The sequence below is a fragment of the Talpa europaea genome (assembly GCF_964194135.1).
Source record: "Talpa europaea genome assembly, chromosome: 3".
NCBI classification, from domain to species: domain Eukaryota; kingdom Metazoa; phylum Chordata; class Mammalia; order Eulipotyphla; family Talpidae; genus Talpa; species Talpa europaea.
This window is the reverse complement of record NC_140069.1, coordinates 76,846,792-76,874,286: the sequence shown is the minus strand read 5'-3', so window position 1 is coordinate 76,874,286 and position 27,495 is coordinate 76,846,792. Positions and strand designations below refer to the sequence as shown.

The 27,495-nt window shown below is 36.2% G+C and overlaps 2 protein-coding genes across 2 annotated transcripts in view; one reads left to right on the top strand and one right to left on the bottom strand.

The window, feature by feature from the left end:
- ZNF804B (zinc finger protein 804B) overlaps nucleotides 1-27,495 on the bottom strand; it is a gene marked incomplete at both ends in the record, with an annotated part of 486,249 nt that overhangs the window by 428,284 nt on the left and 30,470 nt on the right. The gene's annotated exons all lie outside the window — the stretch shown is intronic.
- TEX47 (testis expressed 47) lies at nucleotides 22,824-24,028 on the top strand (the record flags this gene model as incomplete). Its single annotated transcript, XM_084230341.1, has 1 exon — nucleotides 22,824-24,028. Exon 1 carries the CDS (start codon nucleotides 23,270-23,272, stop codon nucleotides 24,026-24,028), a length of 759 nt encoding a protein of 252 aa, XP_084086467.1. The 5' UTR covers nucleotides 22,824-23,269.

Genomic DNA, 27,495 nt, shown 5'->3' with positions numbered 1-27,495 from the left:
TTAACAATGTACCTTGTCATGTCCTACGTATTTTTTCTACCAAATAATTGCCTGATTAGATGGCTCTTGATTAATCCAGTTCATAAGAAGAGCCAAAGATGTGCCCAAATCAAAATGGAAAATCATTTATATTATGGTTGCCTATTCATGTATACAAGTGGAAATGAAAACAGAGCTATTGTTAAAATTTGTCATTTCAAATGTGTTGTGCTACTATTGAGTCTCAGATTGCATCATTTTCCACCCCAACTCTCTGTGGATTACCTCTTTTTCTCTTAGGGTATTGATTAAGAGGATCAATTTTATAATTGGGGAAAAACATCAGATAAAATAATTTGTTCAGTAGTTTTTATGCTAAAGCTCACTATCTTTTTGCTCATATTCTCCCAGGCTGAAAGAAGTAATTAAACATTTCAGGATACAGTCTTCCCTTTCAACACTAGCTGGTTTATGGACCGCATTTAACAATAATTATGTAACTATATTAACAGGATGATAATAATGTAAGTGAACTTTAAGTAGAGAAAATGACTAGATATACAAATCAGGATTAGTTATGGAAAACTATCATAAGGCTATCTAATCAGTATTTAGTGTCCTTTTTTTGCTTTCCATTAAAACAAAGTTTTCTTTTGTTATTGCACTGTTGTAAAAAAAAAACCTTCATAAAACTAATAATGTTTCAAAACCATGAACATTAATATAAGACCTATTTTGAATAATTCCATTGTCTTGAGAACACTGATTAGAAAGTCACTATGGTAAAAAAAAAAAAAATTAAAAAGGGGGTAAACATAGCACTATTAGATGTTCCTTCACTCCATAATCCAAATAGTACTGCAGCTTGATTTAGATATGAATCCATGACAGTTCATACTGTTAGCGCCACACCAGAGAGAAAATGTTGGATTTCCACATAAAGTTACCTATTGTATTACAGTAAGAGAACAGAATGTTTTCCAAAAGACATTAGTGTTTTATGTTTTCTTATAATAAAACAAACTTCAAAAAAGCACAAAAATTACAAATTATAGCAGAATAAAATCAGAACTGTAATCTAAATGCTCTCCTCTTTCTATATATATTTATGTATATATGTATCTATGTATCGATGTATCTATCTATGTGCATTATGTTGCATAAATTCATAATTCACTGTCCCCAACTGGTGGGAAAAAAAAAAGCAGATGTCTTCCTTAAGAAATGTAGTTTTTCCCCTTTGATTTCTATATTATTGATTTTAAATAAAATCTTGAAAAAACCCAACATTTTCCAGAAAGAATGATTTTAATTATTTCTCCATCAGAATTGCCTATGAGGGTTGGTGATAAGGCTAAAATTCTATAATTTCTGCAAGTTCATGGTAACCTTGCACGTGGCTAAAGCATATTATTTATAGACAAGAGTTACTAAGATTGATATTTTATTTGGAACTGCAGCTTCTGAGCAACACTAGTTTTGCCTCATTGCCATAGTGTTACATATACAAGAAAATTTAAAAATTTAAAGTAAATTTAAGTTTGCAATGCTGGATATTTATGAACATCATTTGTGGTTGTTGAAAACATACAGAAAAACTAAGAATATAGGGTAGAGTCACATGTAAGTTGTTTTTTTTTTCAATCTGACCATTTCTTTATTTCATTTGAAATAAGATTTCAACAAATATAAATATCAATCTGCAAATTACTATCAGCACTTAGCAATGTCCACTATTCTGGACTTGTTGCGGATTTGATTTGGCCAGGATTGTGTCCAGGAAATTACAGTTTACTGTAGATTCTTTGTAAACTCGCATTACAAAGGAGATTCTTGAGCCTCCCCAGTGGCTTAGCGGTTGAGCACTGGGTTGCGAAGCTCCCCGCAGCCTCTGCAGTGCCGGTTTGATCCCCTGGCCACCGGTGAGGGTCCCACATGGTGCGCAGACCTCTCCTACTGCCCGCTGTTCCCCTCAGCAGTGTATTTTGTCAGTCTGCCTGCTCTGTTCCCTGCTCTGTCTCTGGTGAATCCTCTCACACTTCCGCACTTCTGACTATACCTCCCGCTTGTATAAATAAATAAATAAATATTTTAAAAAAAAGGAGATTCTTAACACTTAAACAATAGATATTTTTGTGTATTATAAATCCATTCCCTGAACCACATTTCGAAGGTCAAATTCAGAATTTCACAGTAGAATGATGAGATTGATTGAGAATGATGTAGATGCCCCTGGAGGTGTGGGCTAGAGAAGGGAGATTAAATTTTATGATGCAGCTATAATTTGTATCTGTATCATATAAGCCAAAATATCAAAATGCTTACTGACCATTTTCACCATAGCATATCCACATTTTTTCCTATCCTTCCTCTTGCTTCAATGCTAAGAAGTCCTATACAAATTTCTAGGACTATTGAACAACTCAAGTTATCAGTTCATGTATTCTCATTATCCATGGCTAGTGCCCCCTTACTTAACTCAATCTCCCCCTTCCCTCCAAATCCTTTCTTCTTCTTCAGTCCTAACTCAACGTCAGGTTATGAAAGTAGACATAAGAAGAGAAAGCAATAGGCAGTGCTTCTGTGAAAGGCAGTGGAGGCACCTCTTCCAGATGGCCACATGCCAAGTATAAGATATCTGCTTGTTCTCTTTTCTCTTAGTCATGTTCCAGAACATTCTGAACATCTAGGCTAGGTAATTTAACCTAACATTCATATCAAGGTCCTATAGAAGGGATCAAGCAGAGGCAAGAGTCCTGTAAGAGAGGAAGTAAATGGTTTAAAAGACATCTCTGGTTCCCAGGAAGGAGCTGTTAGTTTCATTCTGCAGTGACTTCTCCTTGGGCCAGCAAAGGTTCCCATTCATCCACAGGAATGCCTGAACCCTAGGAGGCAGTGTCAGCAAGAATGGTGTTTGACAATATAGTCCTCATTTTTAGTTTTTTATAATAGAACCCATCCCATTTTAAAAATCAATTATTTGGTTTGTTTTTTAAACAAATATTTGACTTTTCAAATATTTTTAAGAATGTTATATAATTAAATATAGAATGCCTCTATCGTGAAAAAGATATCAACAATTACAAAGTCATATGCCCAAACTAGAGTTCTTATGATATTTTGTTAAAAAACAACAACAACAACAAAAAACTTCTTTAATTTCCTTTCTTGCCTGTATTGCTAAAAAAAAAAAAAAAATTAGCGAAGAAATTCCATAACAACTTGTCCTTCCAGAGAATAACAGGAAATGATGCTTTCAATACAATTTAAAATTACAGTAAGTTAAGAAAATTGATTTAAATTGTATAGAGAGTCTTCAACATTTATATTTAAAAAGCTTAACAAGACAAACTATAATTCCTAAGCAAAACTTGGATCAGTTTCTTGTCCTTGCCAAAATACATGGGTGAACCATTTTGAGGATTTTTCAAGTAATGTCAGGATATCAATTAAGCAGCAGTATCATAATTTCTTCTAGTCTTCAGAACAATTTTTTAAATATTTATTTATGCATATAAGATCTGGGGTATAGGCCAGAGATGGGGGGTGGTGAGAGGATTCACGAGAGGCAGAGTGGGGAACAGAGCAGACTGATTGAAAGACACTGCTGAGGGGAGCAGCATGTGACACAGATCTGCTTTGCTATGTGGGGTGCTTTCTGGCTGTCTGAGGATGGCTGGCTGGAGATATTGCAGAGGCTGCGGATTGCTTTATAGTGGAGTGATTAACCCCTTGTGCTACCAGGAAGGCCCCTAGTCTTCTGAACAATGGTGCCTGACATTGGAGAGTGAGCCTTTTAAAAAATATACACATTTTTATAATGATAAAATGATAATGACTTTCTACCTAGAAGTGCATAATCTGTTTGGGGAGAATTTTTAAATATATTTTCCCTATGTTTATGTATTTTTAAAACTCATGAAAAACTACATAGCCAGGTACTTCTGTGTCTTCTCTGGAACAAATCAGTAAGGACTAAACTTTCTAGATGGCTGTGCATCCACTAATACAGCACACAGAAAAATGATGGATCTATCATGAGGTGTGAGAGCTAAGATGTTTCAGGAATCACATTCTTCATTGAAACTGGGAATAAAATTAAGGAGATATAGAAAGTGAGGATCCACTTTCACAGAATATCATAATAGACAGTGGAGAAAATACAGACATGACTCCTGATGCTATTTACTTACATCATCTGTATTTTATATTTTTTTAAATATTTATGTTAACTTTATGCATATAAGAGCTGGGGTGTAGGCCAGAGATGCTGGGGGTGAGAGGATTTACCAGAGACAGAGTGGGGAGCAGAACAGGCAGATCTACTGAAATAAACTGCTGAAGGGAGCAGCGGGCGAGACAGGAGAGGTCTGCTGTGCCATGTGGGAAGCTTCCAGGCTAGATCAAACTCATGCTTCTGTGGCTGGTGATAATTTGATAGTGCTGAGATTTAACCCCTTGCACCACCAGGGAGGCCCATCCTATATTTTTTTTTAAAAATACTGGCATTAAAAACTATGTGAAGAGCCTAACATGTTCTAATTATGTCAGTCTCATTCTTTCGTGTGTGTGTGTGTGTGTGTGTGTGTGTGTAGTTCCGATATTCAGGAATAAGTACATGACAGGCAAGAAAATCAGTCAGTGCTTCTGACTACAACTTTAGGTTTCTTCTCACTGTATCCTATACTGCAGAATCCCCTCAAAGCAAATTAAAACCACCAATTCTTATGTTGGAGTGTTTTCTACATTATCAGCTCATTATTCTTCATGCTACACAATATTTTTTCAAATAGCCAAAAAGAAGGAAGAGAAGTGGCATTTGCTGATCACTCACTATATGCTAAATGGAAAATTTTTATAATTGTCTTAGGTATTCTAACAATTGTATTTAAATTCACTAACAGGGACTCCCCTGGTGGCGCAGTGGTTGAGCAGTGGCTGCGAAGCTGCCCGCAGCCTCTGCAATGCCAGTTTGATCCCGGCAACCAGCGAGGGTCCTGCATGGACCCTCCTGCCGACAGACCTCTCCTGCTGCGCTCACTGCTCCCCTTAGCAGTGTATTTCGTCAGTCTGCCTGTTCTGTTCCCCACTCTGGCTCTGGTGAATTCTCTCACCTTCCTGAGCTTCTGACTGTACCCAGTGCTTGTATAAATAAATAAATAAATCTTTAAAAAATTAAGTAAAATAAAATACACTAACATTCCTTATTAAAATAATTTTTACTGGAGAGAATTAGATATAATTACTATTATCACTTTGCTTTTGCAATTATTAGCTGTAAGTATTCATTTAATTAGGATAAATTCTGATTTCTCAGCAATCATTTCATATAAAGTTTAGCCTACACACTATTTTCAAATGTGACATTTTTATGAACGCTAAATTTAACAATTCATGAAGTTGACATAATGTTTCATAGACATTTAATCAAACCTTTATTTTAGATTTTGCCACTTACTTTTCATACTTTCTAGGGAATTACTTTTTTTTTTGATCTCCAGTGCGTTTTGCAGGCCAATAAAAAAAAAAAAGAAAGAAAGAAAAAACCTATAGTACTCTAACACTGTGCCTCTGGTGCCTGATAAATAAATTGGCCTGGGCACTGTGCCAGGCACTTTACAGGCCTTATCTCATAAGATTATCTGTCCAGTTAAAAAAACAAGCTGGGCTACAGTTAATAGGCCACTGCGGCAAAGCCCCAGAAAACCGATAAATAAAGAGGATGATCTCCTAGGGAATCCCTAACAAACCAGCAATTTTAGTGGTACTCTATTTGAATAACAATTGAATCCACTGAGAGAAATTGCAGGGAAGATACAGGAAAAATTGAAGATACATAGATAAAATCTATGTCTCTCCTTTAAAAATGTTACTAGAAATCTTAATCAAATATGGACTTTGAGAAAACTGTATCAACATTGGTTCAGTGTGTCATACATTTGTCACATGTAAGTTCTTTTAAGATTTCATTTATTTTTGAGAAGAACTGTGGTGCAGGCCAAAGGTGCCGGGGGCAGGGTGAGAGGACTCACCAAAGACAGAGTGGGAACAGAACAGGCAGATGGACTGAAATACACTGCTGAGGGTAGCAGTGGGAGAGACAGGAGAGGTCTACTGTGTCATGTGGGTTGTTCCCTGGCCGGGGATTGAACTCAGGCCAAAGAGGACCATGTGGTGGTAGTCTGAGCCTTAACCCCTAGGCCACCAGGGAGAACCCTCACCTGTAAGTTCTTTTTTTTTAAGATTTATTTATTCATTCATACAAGAACTGGGGTACAGGCCAGAGGTGTGGGGGTTGAGAGGATTCACCAGAGACAGAATGGGGAGCAGAACAGGCAGACTGACTGAAATCCACTGCTGAGGGCAGCAGTGGGCGAGTCAGGAGAGGTCTGCTGAGCCATGTGGGTTGCTCCCTGGCAGGGGATAGAACTTATGCTGCAGTGGTTGCGGATAGCTTCACAGGTTGTGTCTTAACCCCTTGCACCACCAGGGAGACCCACATGTAAGTTCTTAACAGATAAATTGGATACCTGGTATGCCAGGATTCTATGCACTATCTTGGTTTTTTCCTGTAAACCTAAAACCATTCTGAAATAAAATTTATATGTTTAATTGAGATAAATAATGGCTTACCACACTGTATAGTTTTCAGGTGCACTATTTCTCACCTCAGAAACTGTATATCTCATACCATACCCACCACCAAAAGTCTAGTCCCATAATGCTTCCCATAGGGGCTGGATGAGTCTACAGTCCCAACAGTATACCAAGGTTCCCTTTTCCCCCCACATCCTCATCAACACTATTTTTTCTAGTATTTTTGATATGAAAAAGAGAGGAAGAGATGGTATCTCAATGTGTTTTTGTTTGCATTCCCCTGATAAATGATGATGAGCATTTTTCCATGTGCCTGTTGACCATATCTTCTTTTTCCAGAAGTGTCCATTTAACTTGTCTGCCCATTTTTTTGTTAATCCTTGTTAATTTTTTCATGATGTTTGATATCTCCCCTCTGGCATAGTCCCCATAGTTCTCCCATGACCATAGCACCTGTGATCCATCACCACAGTCCCTTGTGCTCTTCCCTCCTCTGTCTTGATGCCTTTCCTTCCCTCTCCACTGCTGTGTGCCTCAGATCAATGGTCAGCTTGAAAGGTTTTTTATTCTTGATCCTTTTGCTTGGTTTCTCTATATTACACACATAAGTGAAAACATCTGATGTTTATCTTTTCCTTCTAACTTTTTTTGTGGGTATCATTGTTGAGATGTGTTATCTATAGATATGGGATATCAGTCCCATGTCTGATGTAATGTGTGAAAATTCAGTTTGATGTAGTCCCATTTGTTTATTTTTGCTTTTGTCTCCCTTGCTGTAGTTAAGTTCCCAAAGCCATTTGATCTTCTGTCAGTCAATATGCATGCCTCTACATTGTTCAGCTTTCCCCTCCCCAGGGATGCAGGCTAAATGGTAGTGCCACAGATTGTATGACAGCCTCCTGTCCTGAACCATAGCCACCAGGTGTTTCTTTCCATCCACCTCTTGTTTAATGAAACAAACAAGTTGAGATGCTGAGAAAGCCTGGGAAGGAAGCAAATCCCTCTTTTTTGTTTTTTGTTATTTTAATTTATTTTATTATTTTATTTGTTATTGAAGCACCATGACTGACATCCTTGCATTTTGAAAGTGCAAATCTCCCTCTTCAGGTATAGTCTTCATAGTGTGCCCACACCAAAACATCCATGGTGAGAATGTTAACTACCATCTCCTTATATTCTGATAGGGGAGAAGACAAATCAGTTTCAACTATAAAAAGTGAGTCTATGTCCTTGAGAGAAGTTTTGTGCTAAGAAAATATAGGTTCACTTTAGAGTCAAACTTTAATATTAAATGTATTAAAGTTGCAAATTCAAAACCTAACACCCTACATTTTTTAGCATCAATTTACAAATTATTAATCCGGCATATGCAATACTACCTTATAAGGAGATTTCAGTTGATTGCTGGCCTAATTTTTAAAATTTCTTTCTTTAAAAAAACAATTCCTTTAAAAATTGCCTGTCTGAAAACTAAATCAAAACACACCCTATAAATATGACTGCAGAATTAATGTTTCTAGAGGCAGTGGTAAGGACCAAAGGGGAAAGGAGCTGGATGGTCTAGAGTTGAAGATTCTGGGTGCTTTGGTGGTGGGTATGGTAACATACATCTGAACAGGTGTGACTATATTCCCCTAAATTATATACAGTGTTATAAGTCAATGTTACCTTAATAAAAAAAAGTTACATAAAAATTTTGCCTGTCAAGCCTTATAACTTCGATAGGTAGGGAGAGGAGGGGTAGAGAGATTAGTCAATGATATATACATAAAAAATCATAAATGTTCCAATAATATGTATAATAGTAAGATTTCATTGTAAATTAACTAAAAAATCTAAATCAATTATACAATTACACTTAAGTTAGAATTACAAAACTAACTTGTTACTTTATAGGGTGGATACTCTTATACATTGGAATCACTGAAATGCCAAGCATGGAGAAACCTCTCCTAAAATATAGTCACTAAGCATTATAGTCGCTGTCATAAATTTTCCAAGGTTAAAAGTTATAAATTTTCCAAGGTTAAAAGTTCTTTATCCACAAAGCAAGCAATGATGTCACCACAAACAGTTTTAAAGTCATTTTCTCATTTTAAGTTAAATGTTGATGGGAGAGTACAACCAAGACAACGACTAGACTCATGTCATCTCCGCTAAGGGTCACCTGAGCTCTAGATACAGTCTGTAATAGCAAACTCACCAACTCATGGGGGTGGAGTTCACAACATTTGAAAGTCACACAGTCTAAATCCTGGATTTAATCTTACCATATGCAATTTAATTTAGATTATGTGTCACTCTTCTAACAATACTATTTAATTAAATCAGCATGTTGAGGCATGCTTCATTCAGTTCTGAATTCTTTTTAGATCTTTTTCTTTCCACTAAGACTGCAATATGTTACACAATCTTTGGTCAAACTTTGTGTATCTCTTATAGCCTTTCTTACTTCACTTGCAGGAAATCTATTGACCAGAGAATTTATAACAAAAGAGCAAAAAAGCTGCCTTATATTTAGAATTCCTTACTCATATCCTCCTGAAGGAAGAAAGAAATAAAGGTAAATTGTGTTTGGGGATTTATTTTACAAACAATTATATATTGATTCACAATCCCAAAATAATGTTTAAAAATCTAAAAAGCAATCCATGATCTTATAAGAAGAGTTACAGATAGAGTTCCTTTATATTGCATAGGAGAGCTCTAGTTTTATCTGAATCATGAATAAAAAAAATTGTCATCCAGTACCAGGATTATCATCTGCCTACTCAGAAAAATGATTAAGATAAAAAGATGCTGGCTTCAAACACACGGATTGCATTTCCTAGATACTGCTGCAGCAACACTCACTCCACTCAGATGTTATAAAGTATTCAGAGGGATGGTTCTTTTCTACTCAGTAACACAAAGCATTCCAGATTTAATCTAGCTCCTGTACAGAATGGCTGAATTTTATCTCATTCTGACATCACTTTACCAATAACAAATCTCTCTCTAATTTTACTTTTAATAACACAAACTTAGTTACATTTCTTTCATTGGCCACCTTTCTATTTCATTATATAAAAAATGGCTTAATTATAAAGTATTATTATAAAATTATACCATTTAAGAAATTAACAAGTTATAGAGAGAAAAGGATCACAGCCAGATTGAAAAAAAAAAAAAATTGCAGAACATGAGTATGTTTTAGTCTTCCATGACAAGCTTTTATTTTTTTCCTAAAGATTCACTTAAAGAATAGGTTATAAGGTCTGTTCCAGTCAAAAACAGTTATTGCTTTTTTACTTTCAATTCACACAGAAGGGGCCTCCCTGGTGGTACAAGGGGTTAAGACACAACCTATGAAGCCATCCACAGCCACTGCAGCACAAGTTCAATACCTGGCTGGCCAGGGAGATACCCACATGGCACCTTGTCATGCCTTGCCCACTGCTCCCCTCAGCAGTGTATTTCAGTCAGTCTGCCTGTTCTGCTCCCCACTCTATCTTGTGAATCCTCTCACCCTCCGCACCTCTGGCCTGTGTCCCAGTTCTTGTATGCATAAATAAATATTTTTAAAAAATAATTCACAAAGAAAACATTTTGTTGACAGCAAAGAGGATATACTCAAAGATTGAAGACCTGCATTTGGATTCCAGTGTAATAAAAACATGACCAAGAAGAATTTCCCTCTTTTTACGAGGAAAAGTTCTTGAAGAATAACCTCATAAAAAATGTAAGCCTAGCCTGGTTCCAAATATATCACTGGAGGAAAATTTCTAACTAAGGATGAGTCACTGAACACATGCCACAACATTGACCTCAACTTCTAGAAACTCATTAATATTACTTCCCACAACCCAGTGAGCCTGGGACCCAATATCTACCTTCATTCACAAGTCAAAGCTTAAAAATATGCTTTAATTGTTTTTTATTTTGTTGCTGTCTTATTACTGAAAAGTTACACAAACACACAAATGAGATAGACATTGACTATGAATTCATGGTACTTAAGTACAATATTTTGAGAAGTAGATTAGCCATTTAATCCATCAAACAATGACTACGCTGTCAGTTCTGCTTACGATAAAAATAAAGTTACCTTTTCTATTGAACCATAGCCAGAAATATTTGGCCTCTGTCAAAACTAAACTATCTTTTTTTTTTTTTTAAGGGCAGGTTTATTAGTAAAAAGAGTAAGAAAAAGAGAGGCACCTGCATAGTCATAGGCAGGCAAGAGAAAACCAAACTATCCTTAATAAAAATTGTAAGCATGAACAAATACAATCACAGAAAATACAATCCATACTCAAGTTGTTTGTCTAAAGAGTTAACAATTGTAAAGACTTATTGATCTTGAGCATGATATTTGACCCCAAATTTTGCTTTGATAAGTATGCCTTCACTTATCTTGTGTTACTAATAGCTGGATTTTTTTTTTTTTGAGTGTATCACAATTTTTACTGAGAGTAAAAGTGGTCAAGTCAATTGCAGAGTGAACATTTTTACATGTATACAAAACACTGGAAGTCATTACTTCTACCAACTAGGCCCTAGGTACAGAGGTAAAACCTTTTAATTTAGATAGTACTTTAGAACCTCTTCAGGCTACAGAGGCACAAAATGATTATTCATCTGTATTTTAGCCACACAAAGGCACAAAAAAATCCTAGCTAGCTTTGCCTATGAACTCTACTGGGAAAAACACCCACATTTAAATGGATTATTTTTACATGTGGTTAAAGTGGCACATGTATAACAGAGTAGTGACTGTCATAGGGACAAGGATATCAATTGAGAGGAAAGGTCTGTACCAAAAAAAGTATTGATATATGTCCAGCAGAATGTGTCACTGAAAGGTGACAACGGGATGGGGTGCCAGATGCCTACCATCCCCCACTGTGAAGTTACTATGGGCCCTGGGAGTTTGTGCTCCCAAATGAAGCAGTCACACCCTGGTATATTTTAATGACCACATTCAGTTCACCAAAATGTGATTTTATCTGACTATAACATATATTAAAATGATATTTAATATCCCAGGAGGCTCTGCAATGTCTGCAATTGTCCATGTTTGTGGGTATAAAGTAGTTTCTGAAGAAACATGGACTTCTCCCGAATTGGGCAAAAGGACTTTAAATTTGGTGAAGCTAAAAAAGGTTGCAGGAAAATAAAGGCTTGTTGGAAATCTCTTTAGATATCTAAGATACAGTCAATTTTTAAAAATACTTTTTTTTACTGTATTGCTGCTTTTGTTATATGAAATAAGAAAGATTTGTAGTTCCTTAGAATTAACTTTTCTTTCTTTAAAAAGATTTTTTTTAACTTTAATCATGTCCTAAACCTTCATTATATAAGTGAAATACAATAAATTTTTGGAGATATTTCTAAGACTCCTTTCCAAACAACCTAAACAGTTATTAATGCCATTAAATATAGTATCCATCATATTACTTCTCTGGGTGAAAACATTTAATGATTCTCTATTGAGTATCACAAAATTTAGCTTTCAACTGCTCTAATATACTTTACTGAAAATATATTTTTTGAAGAATAGTAAAAAATGTTTCAGTGTTTCATGTTTGTTTTTTGTCATGTATAAGTGCAAGGTAAGTTACTTGAGGATATCAACTAGCATCTTTTCCCCACATTTCCTTAACCTTAAAAGGAAAATGTTGTCAGCAATGCTTAAGTTCCTTTCCAACTCTAAACTTTTATTTGTTCAACTCTCTGCACACTGATCAAAGATATAGCAAAATCAAGCACTAAAATAGATATTTGCTTACTGATAATGTGCTCTAGCATAATGAATTACTGTTACAAAAATATTACTCCAGTCATAAATACCTTTGTATGTGGAAAACAACTTTGCTGTTATTGAAAGAATTTTTTAAAGTTATATAAAGCTAAATTAAGATTTGCTGTGTTTTATGTCACATGACAGAATCACACCAAGTGAATTGGTAAACCATGTCTTCAGAGTTTTTCCCTCTGCCAACGTAAGAGAAAATAAACATAATTCAGAGTGTAGTGTTATTTGCAGGTTCCAAGATCTCTGTACAGAACTGAGGCTCTTAAAATATTTTCAAAGCATACATTACAGACTTCCATTCCATTTTCAAATTCTATCTTCCTGTATACAATGGCAGTTTAGAAAAAAAAAAAACAGCATGCACGTTTTCAATAGAAAAAACCTAGGATCACTGCAGTATAATTATCCTATAATCTTCTTCCTCTGTAATTTACTATCAGAGTGATTTCATTTTTCTTATTGCAAAATGTTTTGGAAGAGTGGTCTACTCTTTGACCACTTACTCTATTTTGACTTACTCAGTGATTGCCACCAGGCTTCCAAAACCATTTTACTGACTATATTTCTTGGAAGTGTTCAAGAAATTAAAAATTGCCAAGATTAGAAGTTCACCTCAATCCTCAAGCTTTTTGACCTCTATTTACAATTTTACTACTACCACCCACCCACTTCTGTCTGTCCTATACATTGACATCCAAGGTCTTGTGTTTTCTTATTTCTGCACCTATTACTGATGTTTTATTGCCTCTTTCATTGGTTTCCATTTATTCATTTCTTAAAACTAGGTGTTCCACAGGATACTCTTGTTCCCCTTCTTTCCTTTCATTATCTCACAATCACATTGGTTTCCATGGTATCAACTTTTTCCTTAGTACAAATGACTATGAAATTTGCATCACAATTCAGACTTCTCCAGATCTCTAGGCTCTAAATGCTTTTTTACCTGGATGTTTCTATGGCAACTTCACTTCAACTTAATATATACAAACTATTTCTCTTCCCAAATCTGGGCTCTATTCTCCATTCTCCACCTGTATTCTAAAAAATCTTAGTCTTCCTAGTTACTGACATTCAAGTGTACAGACAGAGTCATCTTTAAATCCTAGTATTTCACATCCCCACATCCAGTTAATCAAGTCATGTTTACCTTGGTGATGACTTACACATCTTGTTAATTTCAGCAACTGCCTTAGTTCTGACTTTAACTTCTCAACTAAACTAACATGCTTGAAAACCCACTTTTCTCTCAGCCTAGTGAAAGATTTCACATCAACAGGGTTTTTAGGACTGAGGTTCCTGAGCTGTGTTTTGATAATGTGCTCCACCTTTGATCTCTAAGTCTTCCTATTTTGACTTTCAGTCAGTAGGCCCAGACATCCCTGAGTGTTGATTATTCTTGTTTAATTTAGTCCAAGATTCATAATCTTACAAATTCTACCTATCAACAATTCTCAAGACAGACTACCCCAAACTTGCAAACAGGTCAACACTCGCATTATCTTGTAGAAGACATCATATTTCATGTTGTAGAAGCAGGATGAGCACAGGGCAGGATCTCTATAATTGAGCAGACAGGTGAAGGAGGAGTCCTGGAGCACTCGGTGGCTTTTTCAGGCTTTATTTGACATTTTACCAGGTACATGGCAGGCAGGGGTGCTGGGGGGCCGGGAGACTGGCAGGCCTCCCAGCCCCCAGCAAGTCTTCACTCTGGGCTCTCCGACGCCTTTGCTTCGCCTTTCTCTTGTGGCCTTTGCATCTCTGCTCCTTTCGCTCTTTTGTTCTGCTGCTCTGCTCTGGTCTCTCTTTTCACTCTGCTGGTGTCCCTGTGATGCCACCCTTATAAGTCCAGGCTCACAGCCCAGGTGTACCCACTTACATATGCCCACACCCTACTCCAGGTGCACACCATCAGGCATGCATTCAGGACCGCAGATCTATCATCAATCCTAACGGCAGGAGGGCAGAAAAGCCTGATACTTTTTTACCTTACCCTACACACGTTAACCTTTTTCTAAATAGAACAATAATGTAGACATGCTTAGAAAACATGGTAATATTCAAAATAAATATCACCACCAACTTCCACTAGTTAGAACATTTTGGTTAGTGTAGGGTAAGGAAAAATGGCAGGCTTTTCTTCCGTCCCACCATCAGGATAGATGATGGATCTTTGCGGTCCTGAACGCGTGCCTGATGGTGGGCACCTGGAATAGGGTGTGGGCATAGGTAGATGGGATTCACCTGGGCTAAGACTGGGCTTTTAAGGGCGGTGTCACTGGGACGCCAGCAGAAGCCAAGAACGAACGGAAGCTGAAAGAAGAAGAGAAGCAGAGAGAACACCAGAGGACCCAGATAGAGTGAGGATTTGCTGGGGCCTGGGAGGCCTGCCAGCCTCCCTGCCCCTTCAGCACCCCTGCCTGCACAGTACCCGCTAAATCCCAATAAAAGAGCTGTAAAAATCCACTGAGGATTCTGACTCCTCCTTTACCCGATCTGATGGATCATAGAAAACCTGCTCTGTGGTCTTCCTGACCTTTACAGTTAGGTTTCTATTTACTCTGGTTTATCCTTTTTATAAAATATAACTAGGATCACATACTCTATATAAGTTTGTATGTCATTATTTAGAAAAAACTGTTTTCCACACATTTAAAATATTTCTCAGTACCACATTATTCCATAATTTTTCAAAGTTCTCTTTTAATTCCAATAGTCACCTTTACAATAAATAATTTACCAGTAATTTTCTCATATATGCCCAGAATAGACCTTAGTCAAAGAGTATGAAATTTTTCCAGAAAAGTTGAACAAATCTACAATTCAACTGTTAGAAAACAAGAGTACTCATTTGCCAATAGCAGAATTCTTAACAGGGCACTGGCTGCCTCCAGTATTTTCTATCTCCAATTCCTCTACACTTCAAAGACTACTGACTTTCTAAAACACAGTTATAATTAAAGGCACTCAAAAAATCCCAGTGATTCCCTATTACCCACAGAGTAAAACTCAAACTTCTCACTATGGCATCAGTGTCCTCCACAAAATGGTGGCAACTTCCTTTTTTCTCCTTTTCTGAGCTATTTCCTAATGTACCCTCTTGCTCAGACCAGCAGTTCTACTCCAGGCTAAAATCAGAGCCACCTGGAGAAGCTTTACTAAGTATACTTGAGTGTTCTGTTCCACACTAATTAAATAAGAGGCAGAAGCTGGCTATTTTTTTTTTAATTCTCCACTAGATCATTCTAACAGACAACCAGAGTTTAAATAACCACAAACTAGACCATTCTTCACTGAAGTAAAATAGGTAGAGGCATTGGAGAACACATGTCCAAAAAAATGGAAATTTTTGAGCCTCACTTTAAGTGTATTAACTCAGGCTTTTGAGGAATAGAAATTAGGAATCTCCAATTTAACAAACCTTAAAATTGCATAGATAGAGAACTATACTCCAGCCATTTCATGAATGACTAGTAATGACATTTTCATAAATCACTATTGCCATTTGTAGGGTAAGGTAAAAAGTATCAGGCTTTTCTGCCCTCCCGCCATTAGGATAAATGAAGGAACCCTGTGGTCCTGAATGCATGCCTGATGGTGGGGACCTGAAGTGGGTACACCTGGGCTGAGACTGAGTTTATAAGGGCGGTGTCACAGGGACGCCAGCAGAAGCTGCGAGTAGGAGAAGCCGAGAGAAGCAGAAGCATAAAGAGCCACAAGAGAAGCAGAGAGAACGCCGGAGACCCCAGATAGAGTGAAGACTTGCTGGGGGCTGGAGGTCTGCCAGCTTCCCGGCCCCCCAGCGCCCCTGCCTGCCTTATACCTGGTAATCCCAATAAAAGCCTGAAAAGCCACTGAGGGCCCCAAGACTCCTCCTTTACCCCGTCTGCTGGATCAAAAAACCTGCACTGTGTCCTTCCTTTCCTTACACCATTTCATTAATGAATTGCCACACTTCACAATTCTATAACATATTATGTCTGCTCTTTGTATTTCCAGCTTACAGAGTGTGTTTTATACCGTCCCTATTGCAACCACCCGCACTTCATCCCCACACAAATCATCTTTTTTGTAATGATAAGTTTGAATGCTGGTCCTTCAGCTAGGTTTAATTGTCCCAGCAGTTTGTATTTTCAGTGGTTATTGTTTATGTCTTATTATAGTATTTATTCTCTCTAGCCCTATATTGAAGATAATTGTGGGATTTCAAGCTCCACTAGTAAAATGAATTTTTCATGTGCAGATTCAATTTCTGATTTACATGAATGTCTCCACAGTGTTCTGGCATATTTTCTACACATAGTAGACATATGTTAAATGTTTGAATTGAATAACAGAGCATTCCTAGCCTGTGTTCTCCATAATAAATAATTGAATAAATAATTCCCAAACACTGCTTCATAATGTTTTTTTTGTCAAATGTTTTTGTCTCCATGCTGAAAAGGGTACTCTAGTTTTCCCATTTGATGCATCTTCAAGTACCCTGTGATTTGGTAGCTAAGCTTACTCTTATTTGCTATACTTAATAGCTTATGTATATGCAAGGCTCTTCCCAAGTTGTTAGTCATCTATAAGGACCATTAATTCCCTTACACTGATTATTTAGACATGTCAAAACAAAGAAAAGTTTAGTGAAAGTGTGCTGTACAACCATCACAGGCTGGGTAGGTTCACTGTTGGTTCTAACAGTTTAAAAGAGAATTTTGGAGCCCTTGGCATCATCTTCACGGGTTTTAACAGGAAGCTGGGAAACCAGCCAGCAATGAGAGAGACAGTAACTTGATCCCCTTCCCTCAGGGTGACTCTGCCCTTTTTAATTCGCTCCTAGACACAGATGTGCACACTTGCCCATGCACGCACACATATGCACCTAAGCTCCAGGTGCCCACAATCAGGCACACGTGCCCCTCATCCATGCACCTTCTGCATTAAAACAATCAAGGTCATGGGTAATAGCCACAGAGGCTAGTGGCATAAAAAGTTTGATTCAGTCACTTACCCTACAAGGTAATTTAGAGTGTTCTCTGTTTCTTCTATACATGAGTATAAGTGAAAGCTTAAAGTGGCATCTAATATTCCAGTAAATGCATGGCCTGACATTCTAAAGGAATGAACTCAAGAAACATTCACAAAACTGCTCCTCAACTCCGCTGCTCTGAAGATCAGGTTCAAATAAGAAGTCTTTAATTAAGGTTATCAAGAAACCTGAGCCAAGCCACTCTTTCAGGCTCACTGAACAATGTGGGGTCAGTATTCCCAAAAAGAGTCAGATAGACTTCTAGGGCTCCTCTCCTTAATATGGGGACTAGAGGTCAATCCTGGGCCAATGAAATCCATTGGCCTTATTTAAAAGTTGCAGATTGTTTTGTGTGGAGAGCCCTGAGGGCACCGGAGGCTGAGGAGCTTTTGTCCTTGCCTGAGTCTTACCCCTTCCCTAATCAAAGAAACAATGACTGTTCACAGTTTGATGACCTAGAAAAACAGCTTAGGGGGTATTACGCAGGTTTAAGAGTTAACATATCCTCTTTCTCTAAGAATTTCATCTTTAATCTCAGAATAGAAATGAGATCACTCCCTCCTTTACCATCACCCCCTCCTCCTGGAGCATGGGTGCGGTATGTGTGTGTATGTGTGTACGTGTGCGCATGTGCAAGTGTGCACACTTATGCCTAGGAGGAAATTAAAAAGGGCAAAGTCACCCTGGGGGAGAGGTATCAAGTAACCTGTAATCTCCTCAATGTTTCAGGTCTCTAAACAAGTAATAACTATCCTGGTCCTCTCCATTCTTCTCTGGAACTTGCAACCCTGTAAATTTTCCATACGTACATGTCACTAAGTTTTGACTTCTTATCCTACTAATATTTCTGATGAAAATTTGTTCACCTGGGGCCTCCCCAGTGGCACAGCGGGTTGAGCGCAGCCCTGTGAAGCTGTCTGCAGCCTCTACAGTGTGGGTTTGATTCCCAGCCAGGGCGATATCCACATGGTGCAGGAGACCTCTCCTGTCTTGCCCACTGCTCCCCTCAGCAGTGTATTTCTGTCAGTCTGCCAGTTCTGTTCCCCTCTCTGTCTCTGGTAAATCCTCTCACCCCCCACACCTCTGACCTGTACCCCAGTTCTTGTATAAATAAATCTTTTTTTAAAGATTTATTTATTTTTTTATATAAGATCCGGGGTACAGGCCAGATTCGTGGGAGGGTGAGAGGATTCACCAGAGACAGAGTGGGGAGCAGAACAGGCAGACTGACGAAACACACTCCTGAGGGGAGCAGCAGGTGAGACAGGAGAGGTCTGCCTCGCCATGTGGGACCCTCGCCTGTCGGCCGGGATTGAACCAGCGCTGCAGAGGCTGTGGACAGCCTCACAGCACTGCGCTCACCTGCCTGCGCCACCAGGGGAGACCCTAAATAAATCTTGAATAAAATTTTTTTTTCATCTATCCAGCTCTAAAAGAACCCAGATGGAATGAGGAAAATTTCCCATGCCCCAACACATCATTCACCTGTTTTATGTTTTGCTTATGTTTATGTTTACTTGTGTTTTACCTTGCCCTCCAATGACTCATGAACATCTCATCATCCTTACTAGACTTTAAAGTCCTAAATTTAGGGACCAGGGTTTTACATGTTTGTGTTTCTCATAATGCCAAAGATTTACCTAGCATATCAAAAGTATAGAAATATCTAGGATGAATGAGTAAAAATGAAAGATCATTTTGGATCACAGGTATCATGTAGGATTTCTCCTTTCAATTTTCTTCATACAAACTATAAGCTATCCTCCATTCTCAGAGAAATTTATATCAAAGAGGACCAAAGAATGACTTTGTTATGATGGGGACAGAGAAGGGGTAATCTTCTCTTTACCTGAATTAAACAGACCAGCTAGATTCTTCTGAGGTTGCTTAAATTGCGTGCAAGGTATTTAAATGCATCATGTTTAAGCCAACTTTTCTATAAATTGTGGACAAAATCTTTACCTCAGTTTATTGTAAATATTAAATTAATACATGAAAAGCATTAAGTGCACAGCATAATGTAAATAACTGATAAATAGTATTTAGTCTTTTAAATCCGTTCTTTCTTATATAGACAAAAGAACTTCAGGAATCTAGTTTTTCAGAAACATTTGATTCCAGAGAATAAAACCATAAGGTGTACTACCTGACATGAGTTACAAGTATATGTTCCTCATTTATGAGAAATAAGTTGAATAACAGGGTGGAGAAGTAGAATAATTGCAAGAGTCCTCTGGAATCTTACATTTCTATCCAAGTTCAGCCACTTGTCAGCTGTTTGAACTTAGATATCTAAACAAATGACATGGGGTGGAGGGCAGGGCATTGATGTCTTTTTTCCCATTGGATAGACAGAAAAATTCTTCTCAAGTCACTGTCCCTTAGTGGATAAAATACAAGGGCCGTGGCTTCTGAAAACTCAAATGTTAAGTGGTCATTAAAAGGAGAGCATACTATTGTAATTACATATACCAGACAATCAAAAACTCTCCAAACTGTGTTGTTTCTATTACTACCTTGTCAAAATTTTATTCTTGACACTTAAAAGTATGGTTGATGGAAAACAGGAAAACAAAGTAAACTGTCTTATAAGTATTTCAGGTAGCAATGTGGCAATGAAACTAAATTTAGAAGAAAGCGATCCCACAACTGAAAATCTATCGAGAAGTGGAAAAATACATTGAGAAAATGCAGAATAAAAACTATTGTTTTTAAATGTGTTAAGTTGCACCACACAAAATTGTCAGCATCAGACAATTTTTAGCTTACAGAAATGACAATTTCACAGGTATAAATAGGTTTTATACCAAGGCCAATTAAGAGACTATCACATTTATGAAGAAGGGATGACTTGGTGATATTTTGACTTTGGTGATATTTTGGGGAATTAAAATGATTCATTTTTCTATTAGTGGAAGAACCAAAATACATGAAAAAAGGGAAACAAAATATACATGGCAGAAAATCACATGTGGGCTCTTTTTATATAAAGAGGCAAAAATAAGAAAAAGACTGTGCTACACTAAGAACGGTGTCATAAAGAATAAATTGGTGTCATTTAATCTATGTATGAAAGGCTAATTTGAGTTTGTACATGTTTCTGGATGGCAAAGTCTTATAATTCTTCCACTGCCTTTGACCAGTGTCAGTACTAACACGCCCTGCAGTAAGTTGCAAGTCCCCATTTTTTGTCTCTGGTAAAATCTATCACTGGGGATTGGGAGTAGTGCCAGAAACCAATCCGGTGATGTTCTGAAACTCCCTCTCATAACATTCTATTGAGAGGAAATTCTCAGGGAAGTGTTTGTAAATTGAAGTTTGTGAAGCAGTAGTTCAAAATCTCTTAAAATTTTATGATCTTAGTTGAATAGATGAGGTAAAAAAATAAAATCTCTAAAGAAAGACTGTGGCTTAAAACTCTCATAATCCAAATAAAGAGCTAGAACTACAAAGGAGGCAGTCTAAAATCAGGATCTCTTGATATATTTCAATTTGAATGTAAAAATTTAGTAACAGAATTGGAGAGTAATTTTTATGAAACATGAAAAGATTACACCAAGGAATGCTGGCATGGGAAATGAGAGTTAAAATAAAAGTAAACTGAGACATAAATGGGGTATTTGTTAAAGGAAATATGTTTAATACAGAAAGTAATAGTTTGAAATGTTGCCATTTTAAATTTGAAAAGGTTGAGCTACATACAAGGGGAAGAGTTATAAATTAAATTACAATTCAAGAATCTTCTATGTAGAGAAAATACTAGGATAGAAATACAGTTTTTCATCATTGTCAGTCCCAACAAACTAGTTAACTCTGTCTTGAGCCTTAAATTAAGGATCTGGTAAATTAGATGGGGTTTTACAGGAAAGACTCCATGATTAATCAGCAATGTCAATCAAGAGATTTGGAGGCAAGTGTGACATGAACCTCCCAGGTCAGAATGAGCAATCCACATAATGAGCACAAAGCCTCAGCATCGCCCAGAGTTGGGCATGAGAAGGATTGGGACTAGGCCACAATAGAGATTTGGAGAGAAATTCAGGGAAGTTCAAAGTCATAGAAACCAAGGGAGGAGAGAAGGCCTACAAGGATGTTATGGTCAACACAATTACACTGTGCAAAGTAAAAAAAGAATGAGGGTGAGAATAATCCAAACATGGCAAATGACAAGGTTTCTGTGCCCCTTTGGAAAGAGTGTATCATTTCAGGGACTGATGAAATGAAGCACTGTGAACTATAGCCAATTCTTATGTATCAAACAATTAAGGAATTAAGTCTCCTCTCAGTCTTTAATTTCTGGAATAATTTATCATTATATATGATTAAAGCCAGATGATTTATCTGGAAAACACAAACACTTGGAGTTGAGGGAAGAAAACAGTACTCTAAGATTTAATTTTGAAAATCAAATACAGTTATTTTCTATTCTTGTTTTAAAATTAGGATTTAAAGTTCACATAAAAGCAATTTTAAGATAAATGATTTATATGCTATTAAAATTTAAACACTAACACTGTATAAGAACAGTCACCATTATACAGAATCAGATTTGGGTTCTTATAGTCTTCAATTAGTGCAGAAGTGGTACACAGAGTAGGAAGATATTTTTGTGGAGAAAGAGATAAAAGGAAAAGAATACATCTGGAAAATGTACATTTCCACATCTGACTTACAAAGGCACCTGGCTAAAGATGTCATTCTAAAATGAAGTCCTCATTTCCTCTACGGGGATGGTGAGGTTTGAATACCCTGTTAAAAAAAAAAAATAGGAATTGCTAGCACACTCTGGCCCTTTAACACTACTGATATTCTGATTCACTGAGGCATTATGGAAATCAGATAGAACACTGGACAGCAGGGAGCACCCAAGACATTGGCAGTTGGAAGAGTGATGGAGGATACTTCGGACTTCAAGGAGGTAAAAGAAAGAAGCACTTGAAGAAATAAATGTTATGTTGATCTGGAGAGAAGACAAGATTTGTAAGAAGAGTAAGTGAGAAAAACAAATTTTTTTTTTATTTTTATAACAACAAAAAATGAGTCATTTTGAGGTTTGTTGATAAGACAAAAAAATCAAAACTTGTTATTCAACAGTTTACTGTTCTTATCCAAACATTATTAAATTTTATTGCATTGAGTAAAGATTAAACAAGCCAATTAAGACTTAAGAGAAACCTAAATTAAAAAAAAATCATTGACAAGTTAAATTTATAAAAGAAATTAAGGAATTATCATAAAAATACCACTTTTAAAAATCAAGAAAAATCTGTAATCACCGTTACATAAAGACATTTTAATGCTGCTGCTATTGCTGTCAATGACTGTCAGCAGATATATTCCTACAGATATTCAAAATTATAAAACTTACAGTTACCTTTCATAAATACAAAAATATTTCATCTCTGCCTCTGTGTGTGTGTGTGTGTGTGTGTGTATGTGTCACTGCTAGATGGGATGGAGATAGAATATACTATAACACTGAGGAGAAAATAATTATGTAAACAAAAGTAAGTTTTGAGTAAAGTAAAAGTAAGTTCACTATTCTTCCCACCCCTGTTCATTAGTTTTTTTTTTTTTACTTTTCTAGGATGTATTAGTTATTTCATTTTTTTACATAAAAAAACTCTGTAATTCTCGTTTGTGCATTCTTTTGCATTTCAAAGACATTGTTTATGATAATACTGGAAAGGCTAAAGGCTTTTGGTATTCAATAGCATGTGGCAAACTGAGTAATTTTTTTCCAGTAATTTTTCAGAAGAAAATGAAAATAAGAAAGAACTCATCACTGAAGAGATATCCTGAAAATGTAAATATTATGAAAAACTAAAAAAAAAAAAAAAAAAAAAACAACTGGACTCCTCTAAAGGATAATAGGACTTATTATGTCCTTCTCAGTCCATCCCCGAAAAAACAGCAAAAAGCCTTTGACATTGGAAAGTCCTCTACTACCACAAGTTCCACGTGGCAATTACTTGCATTTACTTGAAGAGAAGCAAAGACTACATCTAAAGAAATTCCTTCTTCATAGGATGTTTCTAGTGGCTGAGTTAGCAGCAAACACAGAAAAAAAAGATATCTCTGATTACTTTGAACAAATATTTCAGTCAATTTCAAAACGTCGCCTAGGAGAAATAGTGACAGGATTATTGCTTTTATATCCTAGTTCTATGCTGTATATCCTTGAGTCCTCCAGTGGTAGCCTCTCCCGAATTCTTTTAGATTATCTTCAACATAAAAAGGAAGGAAATTTTTTTATTCAAAGAATGAAAATTATAGTAGTGTCCCATAACATCCCAACAAGGTTCTTCATGCAATGGCACATTTCAGTAATAAATGTACCAGTCCTGTATCTTGATGATGTGACCCAGTCGCAGTCCCTAGAGGAGGTGATCACTGAGTTTCTCACCCTAACTCATAAACTGGCACTTTTCCTTTTTAAGACTGTTAAAGTGGGCACTAAAGGTCCAGGAGATAACTTGCACCAACTTGTACCTGAATTACTCCTCTCAGAACAAATAATAAAGTACCTGTGCAAGAGTGAAGAGTTCATGGATCCAGAAACTTTCATAAGCATGTATAAGAAGCCTATACATGTCACACTGGATTCTGAGGTTGTATGGCCCGCTCCGTCCCGTTTCTAGACTGCAGAGAGATGATGGGATTAAATCTCCCAAAGAATTTGTTACCTAAATAAAGGAAGCCATCTCTACCTTTATTCTTCTCAAAAAAGGGACAAAACATTGCAATATACACAAAGGAAATTTATTAAATGTAACATTGGAAATTGATTTGTTTGCTCTGATGCTAATTCAATACCTGATTTTAATAGGTGGAATGGTTTGATAAGTGCATAATAAATTCTCAAATGTTAACATTACTTTGATGAAATCACTTTTTGGAAGAAAAGTAAATTTAAAGGGCAAACACTTGATACAAATATTCTCATTCATTCTCTCAATAACATCCTATAGGTGGGTGTCACCACAGAGCACACCACTCTAGGGAGTTCAAATTTTAGGGAGGAAATACCATCCCTGAGTTGCTTCTAACCTAAGAATAGGGGAAAATATCTGTAAGTTTTGTCTTTTTCCTGACCTTTTGTTTGGGTTCCCCATAGTCCACCTTATAAGTAGATATTTTTAAATGGATTCTATCTGATACTATCAACATTTATTTTCTCCTTCCCTTTTCAACTGTTTTTACTCAGCCATCCTAACCTCTTGTATTCATTCAGCCTAGAACAATTGTTACTTCTTTGATAAGCATTTTCTCTATTCCTTTTTTTACCTGGAAAGTCATTTTGTCACTACAATATGCCACTGGTGGTTACCTGTGTCTTTTTCACAGTTCAGTGTACATAACATATTGCTGATTAATATTTGGTGTTTAATATTTAATAAATTAAAAATTATACTTTATACACTTTTTCCTTAAGAGTTACTTTTTACTTTATCTAAAACATATTCTTCCTGTTTCTAAATTGAATAAAGTTTCAAGTTTTAGTAAAAGTGACACGCACCACTCTACATTTAAATCTGTATCACAAAATTTGAAAATAGGAATATCTTTTCATAAATTTTATTCTTATATCAAATTATTGAAGCAAAATTGTCTGAATTTGAAAAATTTTAGTTGCATACTAAAATTGTTTTTCCCCAGAGACTGAAAATCAATAAACTATTGTTTATTGAAATGGAATTGAAATGCTACAACAATATTTCTTCCATTAAATTCAAAGTTGTTCATAAGATATTGAAGTAATTTTAGGTAAATATGATTGAGTTTATCAATATATTAATATCTTTAATTCTTTAAACAATTAAATTTTTAAAAAATAAAATTTTTCATTATGGGCCTCCCTGGTGGCACAAGGGGTTGAGTCTCAGCACTATGAAATGATCTGCAATCACTACAGCATGATTTCAATCCCTAGCCAGGGTGCTGACCCACATGGTGCAGCAGACCTCTCCTGTCTTGCCTGCTGCTCCCTTCAGCAATGTATTTCATTGGATCCGCCTTTTCTGCTCCCCACTCTGTCTCTGGTGAATCCTCTCACCCTCCTGCACCTTGGTGTATACCACAGCTCTTGTATGCATAAATATTTTTTTAAAAAGAAAAATTTTATTAAAACTTTCTCATTAAATTTTAAATTGTATATCCATACCTTATAAGTGTGATTTAATTTGATCAAATACAAATTATACAAAAAATATTAATCTCAGGAATAGGAAGGAAGAGATAATTTGAAATTAGTCATGGAAATTGCATACTATGAATAGCTTTATAAGAAGTATATTGCAAAAACAACCAATTTGTCTACCTTATGTGGAGTCATATAGAAATTAATTTTATAAGTAGCAGGAACCCTGTCTTCTGTATACCATTTTGTATCCACAGCACCAGGCAAACATTTATCACTGATAAGTTGTTTTGCATAAAAGAATACAATGCCTTCTGATAGTGTATTTCCTGGTCATATCAAAAAGCTATTGTGTTCTTTAGTTATACAGTGGCCTCTATATTCTGTATTACATAGTTCAGAATATTTAAGCTTTGGAATTATTTCCAAAGTTTAGGTTTTGTTTTCTGAATTCAAGAATCATACAGAGATTACTTTCTTATTTGTTCTCTTAAAGTCTTTCTTACTTCTTACTAAGCAGGTTTTCAGATAACATCCCCATTTGGGTTCTCACCCAACAGTGAGTGAATGAGTTGATTCCAAACTTCTGCCTCTAGACAACCTTGAATTTCAAGCCAACTCAACTGCCACTACGTTCAACAGTGAAGATGAACTGTTCCTACTGAACCCTGTTGAAATTATAGATCTGTGAACAACCTAAAAGGTTTATTTTGATTTAACCCACTATGTTTTGTGTGAATGATTATGCAGAAGTCTAGAAACAATTTGAAAGATGGGTGGATGGCGGGTGGAGAGATAACAGATAGATTAATTAGATAGACAGATATACATAGATAGACTATGTCACATTATTTATTCAATCATCTAGCTAATATTTACAAAATATCAAGTAGTAAAATATTTACTAGTGGATCAATCATTGTGCTGTCACTGAATTACAAGTAGTAGTAAGATGTGTATCCCCCAAACTCTGCATCAGAGATTATTTATTGGTCTATAACATGTTCTGGTATGAGAAATACTGATAAGAAATTAATACATTAAGCCAAAGAAAAACATTAAAAATATGAGACATTTTTAAAGAACGTTAAATACCTAAATAATGTATTTGATTTACTTAGTATACTGTTTCTTTACTTTTAAAGATTCACAAAGTATCAACTATGAAAATAATTGGAAAATCAAGTCTAAATAAATTGAATTACTTATATGCTTAGTTATTTTAGGGGGGCATGAAAGAATGCATTTATACAAATGAAAGTTAGCCTTTCTAGTAGTCACCTTAGCAGGGTTTATACTTATACTAGTGACAACATTGCTGGAAACATTTTGTGAGTCTTTAACAGAAAATGAACTATGAGGTTTATAAATCTAAAGGAGCTTAAATATTTTAGCCTAATGTATTTTTTTTCATCTCCAAATTATATAAACTCCACCTTAATTGGTGACCTTAATAGTCAACATTTTTTCATGGAAACATGTTTTTAGATGTTGCTCTAACTCTCTTAGGAAGGTCCACTGTCACTGGACATATTGAAAACAGTGTGACAGACATTGTCTCTAAGGGGGAACACACAAATATGTTTCCAGGAATTTTCATTAATGAGATTTCTATGTAGGCCACGAATATCACAGTAATATCATGTCTTTAAAGAAGACAACACATTTAGTTATGCATGTTTCAGCATATATTATAAAATACAGAAGTGGAATATCCATACCTTATAAGTGTGATTTAATTTGATCAAATCCAAAAATAATGACTCATTAAGCCTCAGGGAAACTCAAGAGGTAATTTTCTTTTTTCCCACGGCTTTTTTTTTTAATATAAGATTTATTTATTTATTTATTTATTTATACAAGCACTGGGTACAGTGAGAAGCGCGGGAGGGTGAGAGAATTCACCAGAGCCAGAGCAGAGAGCAGAACAGGCAGACTGATGAAATGCACTGCTGAGGGGAGCAAGCG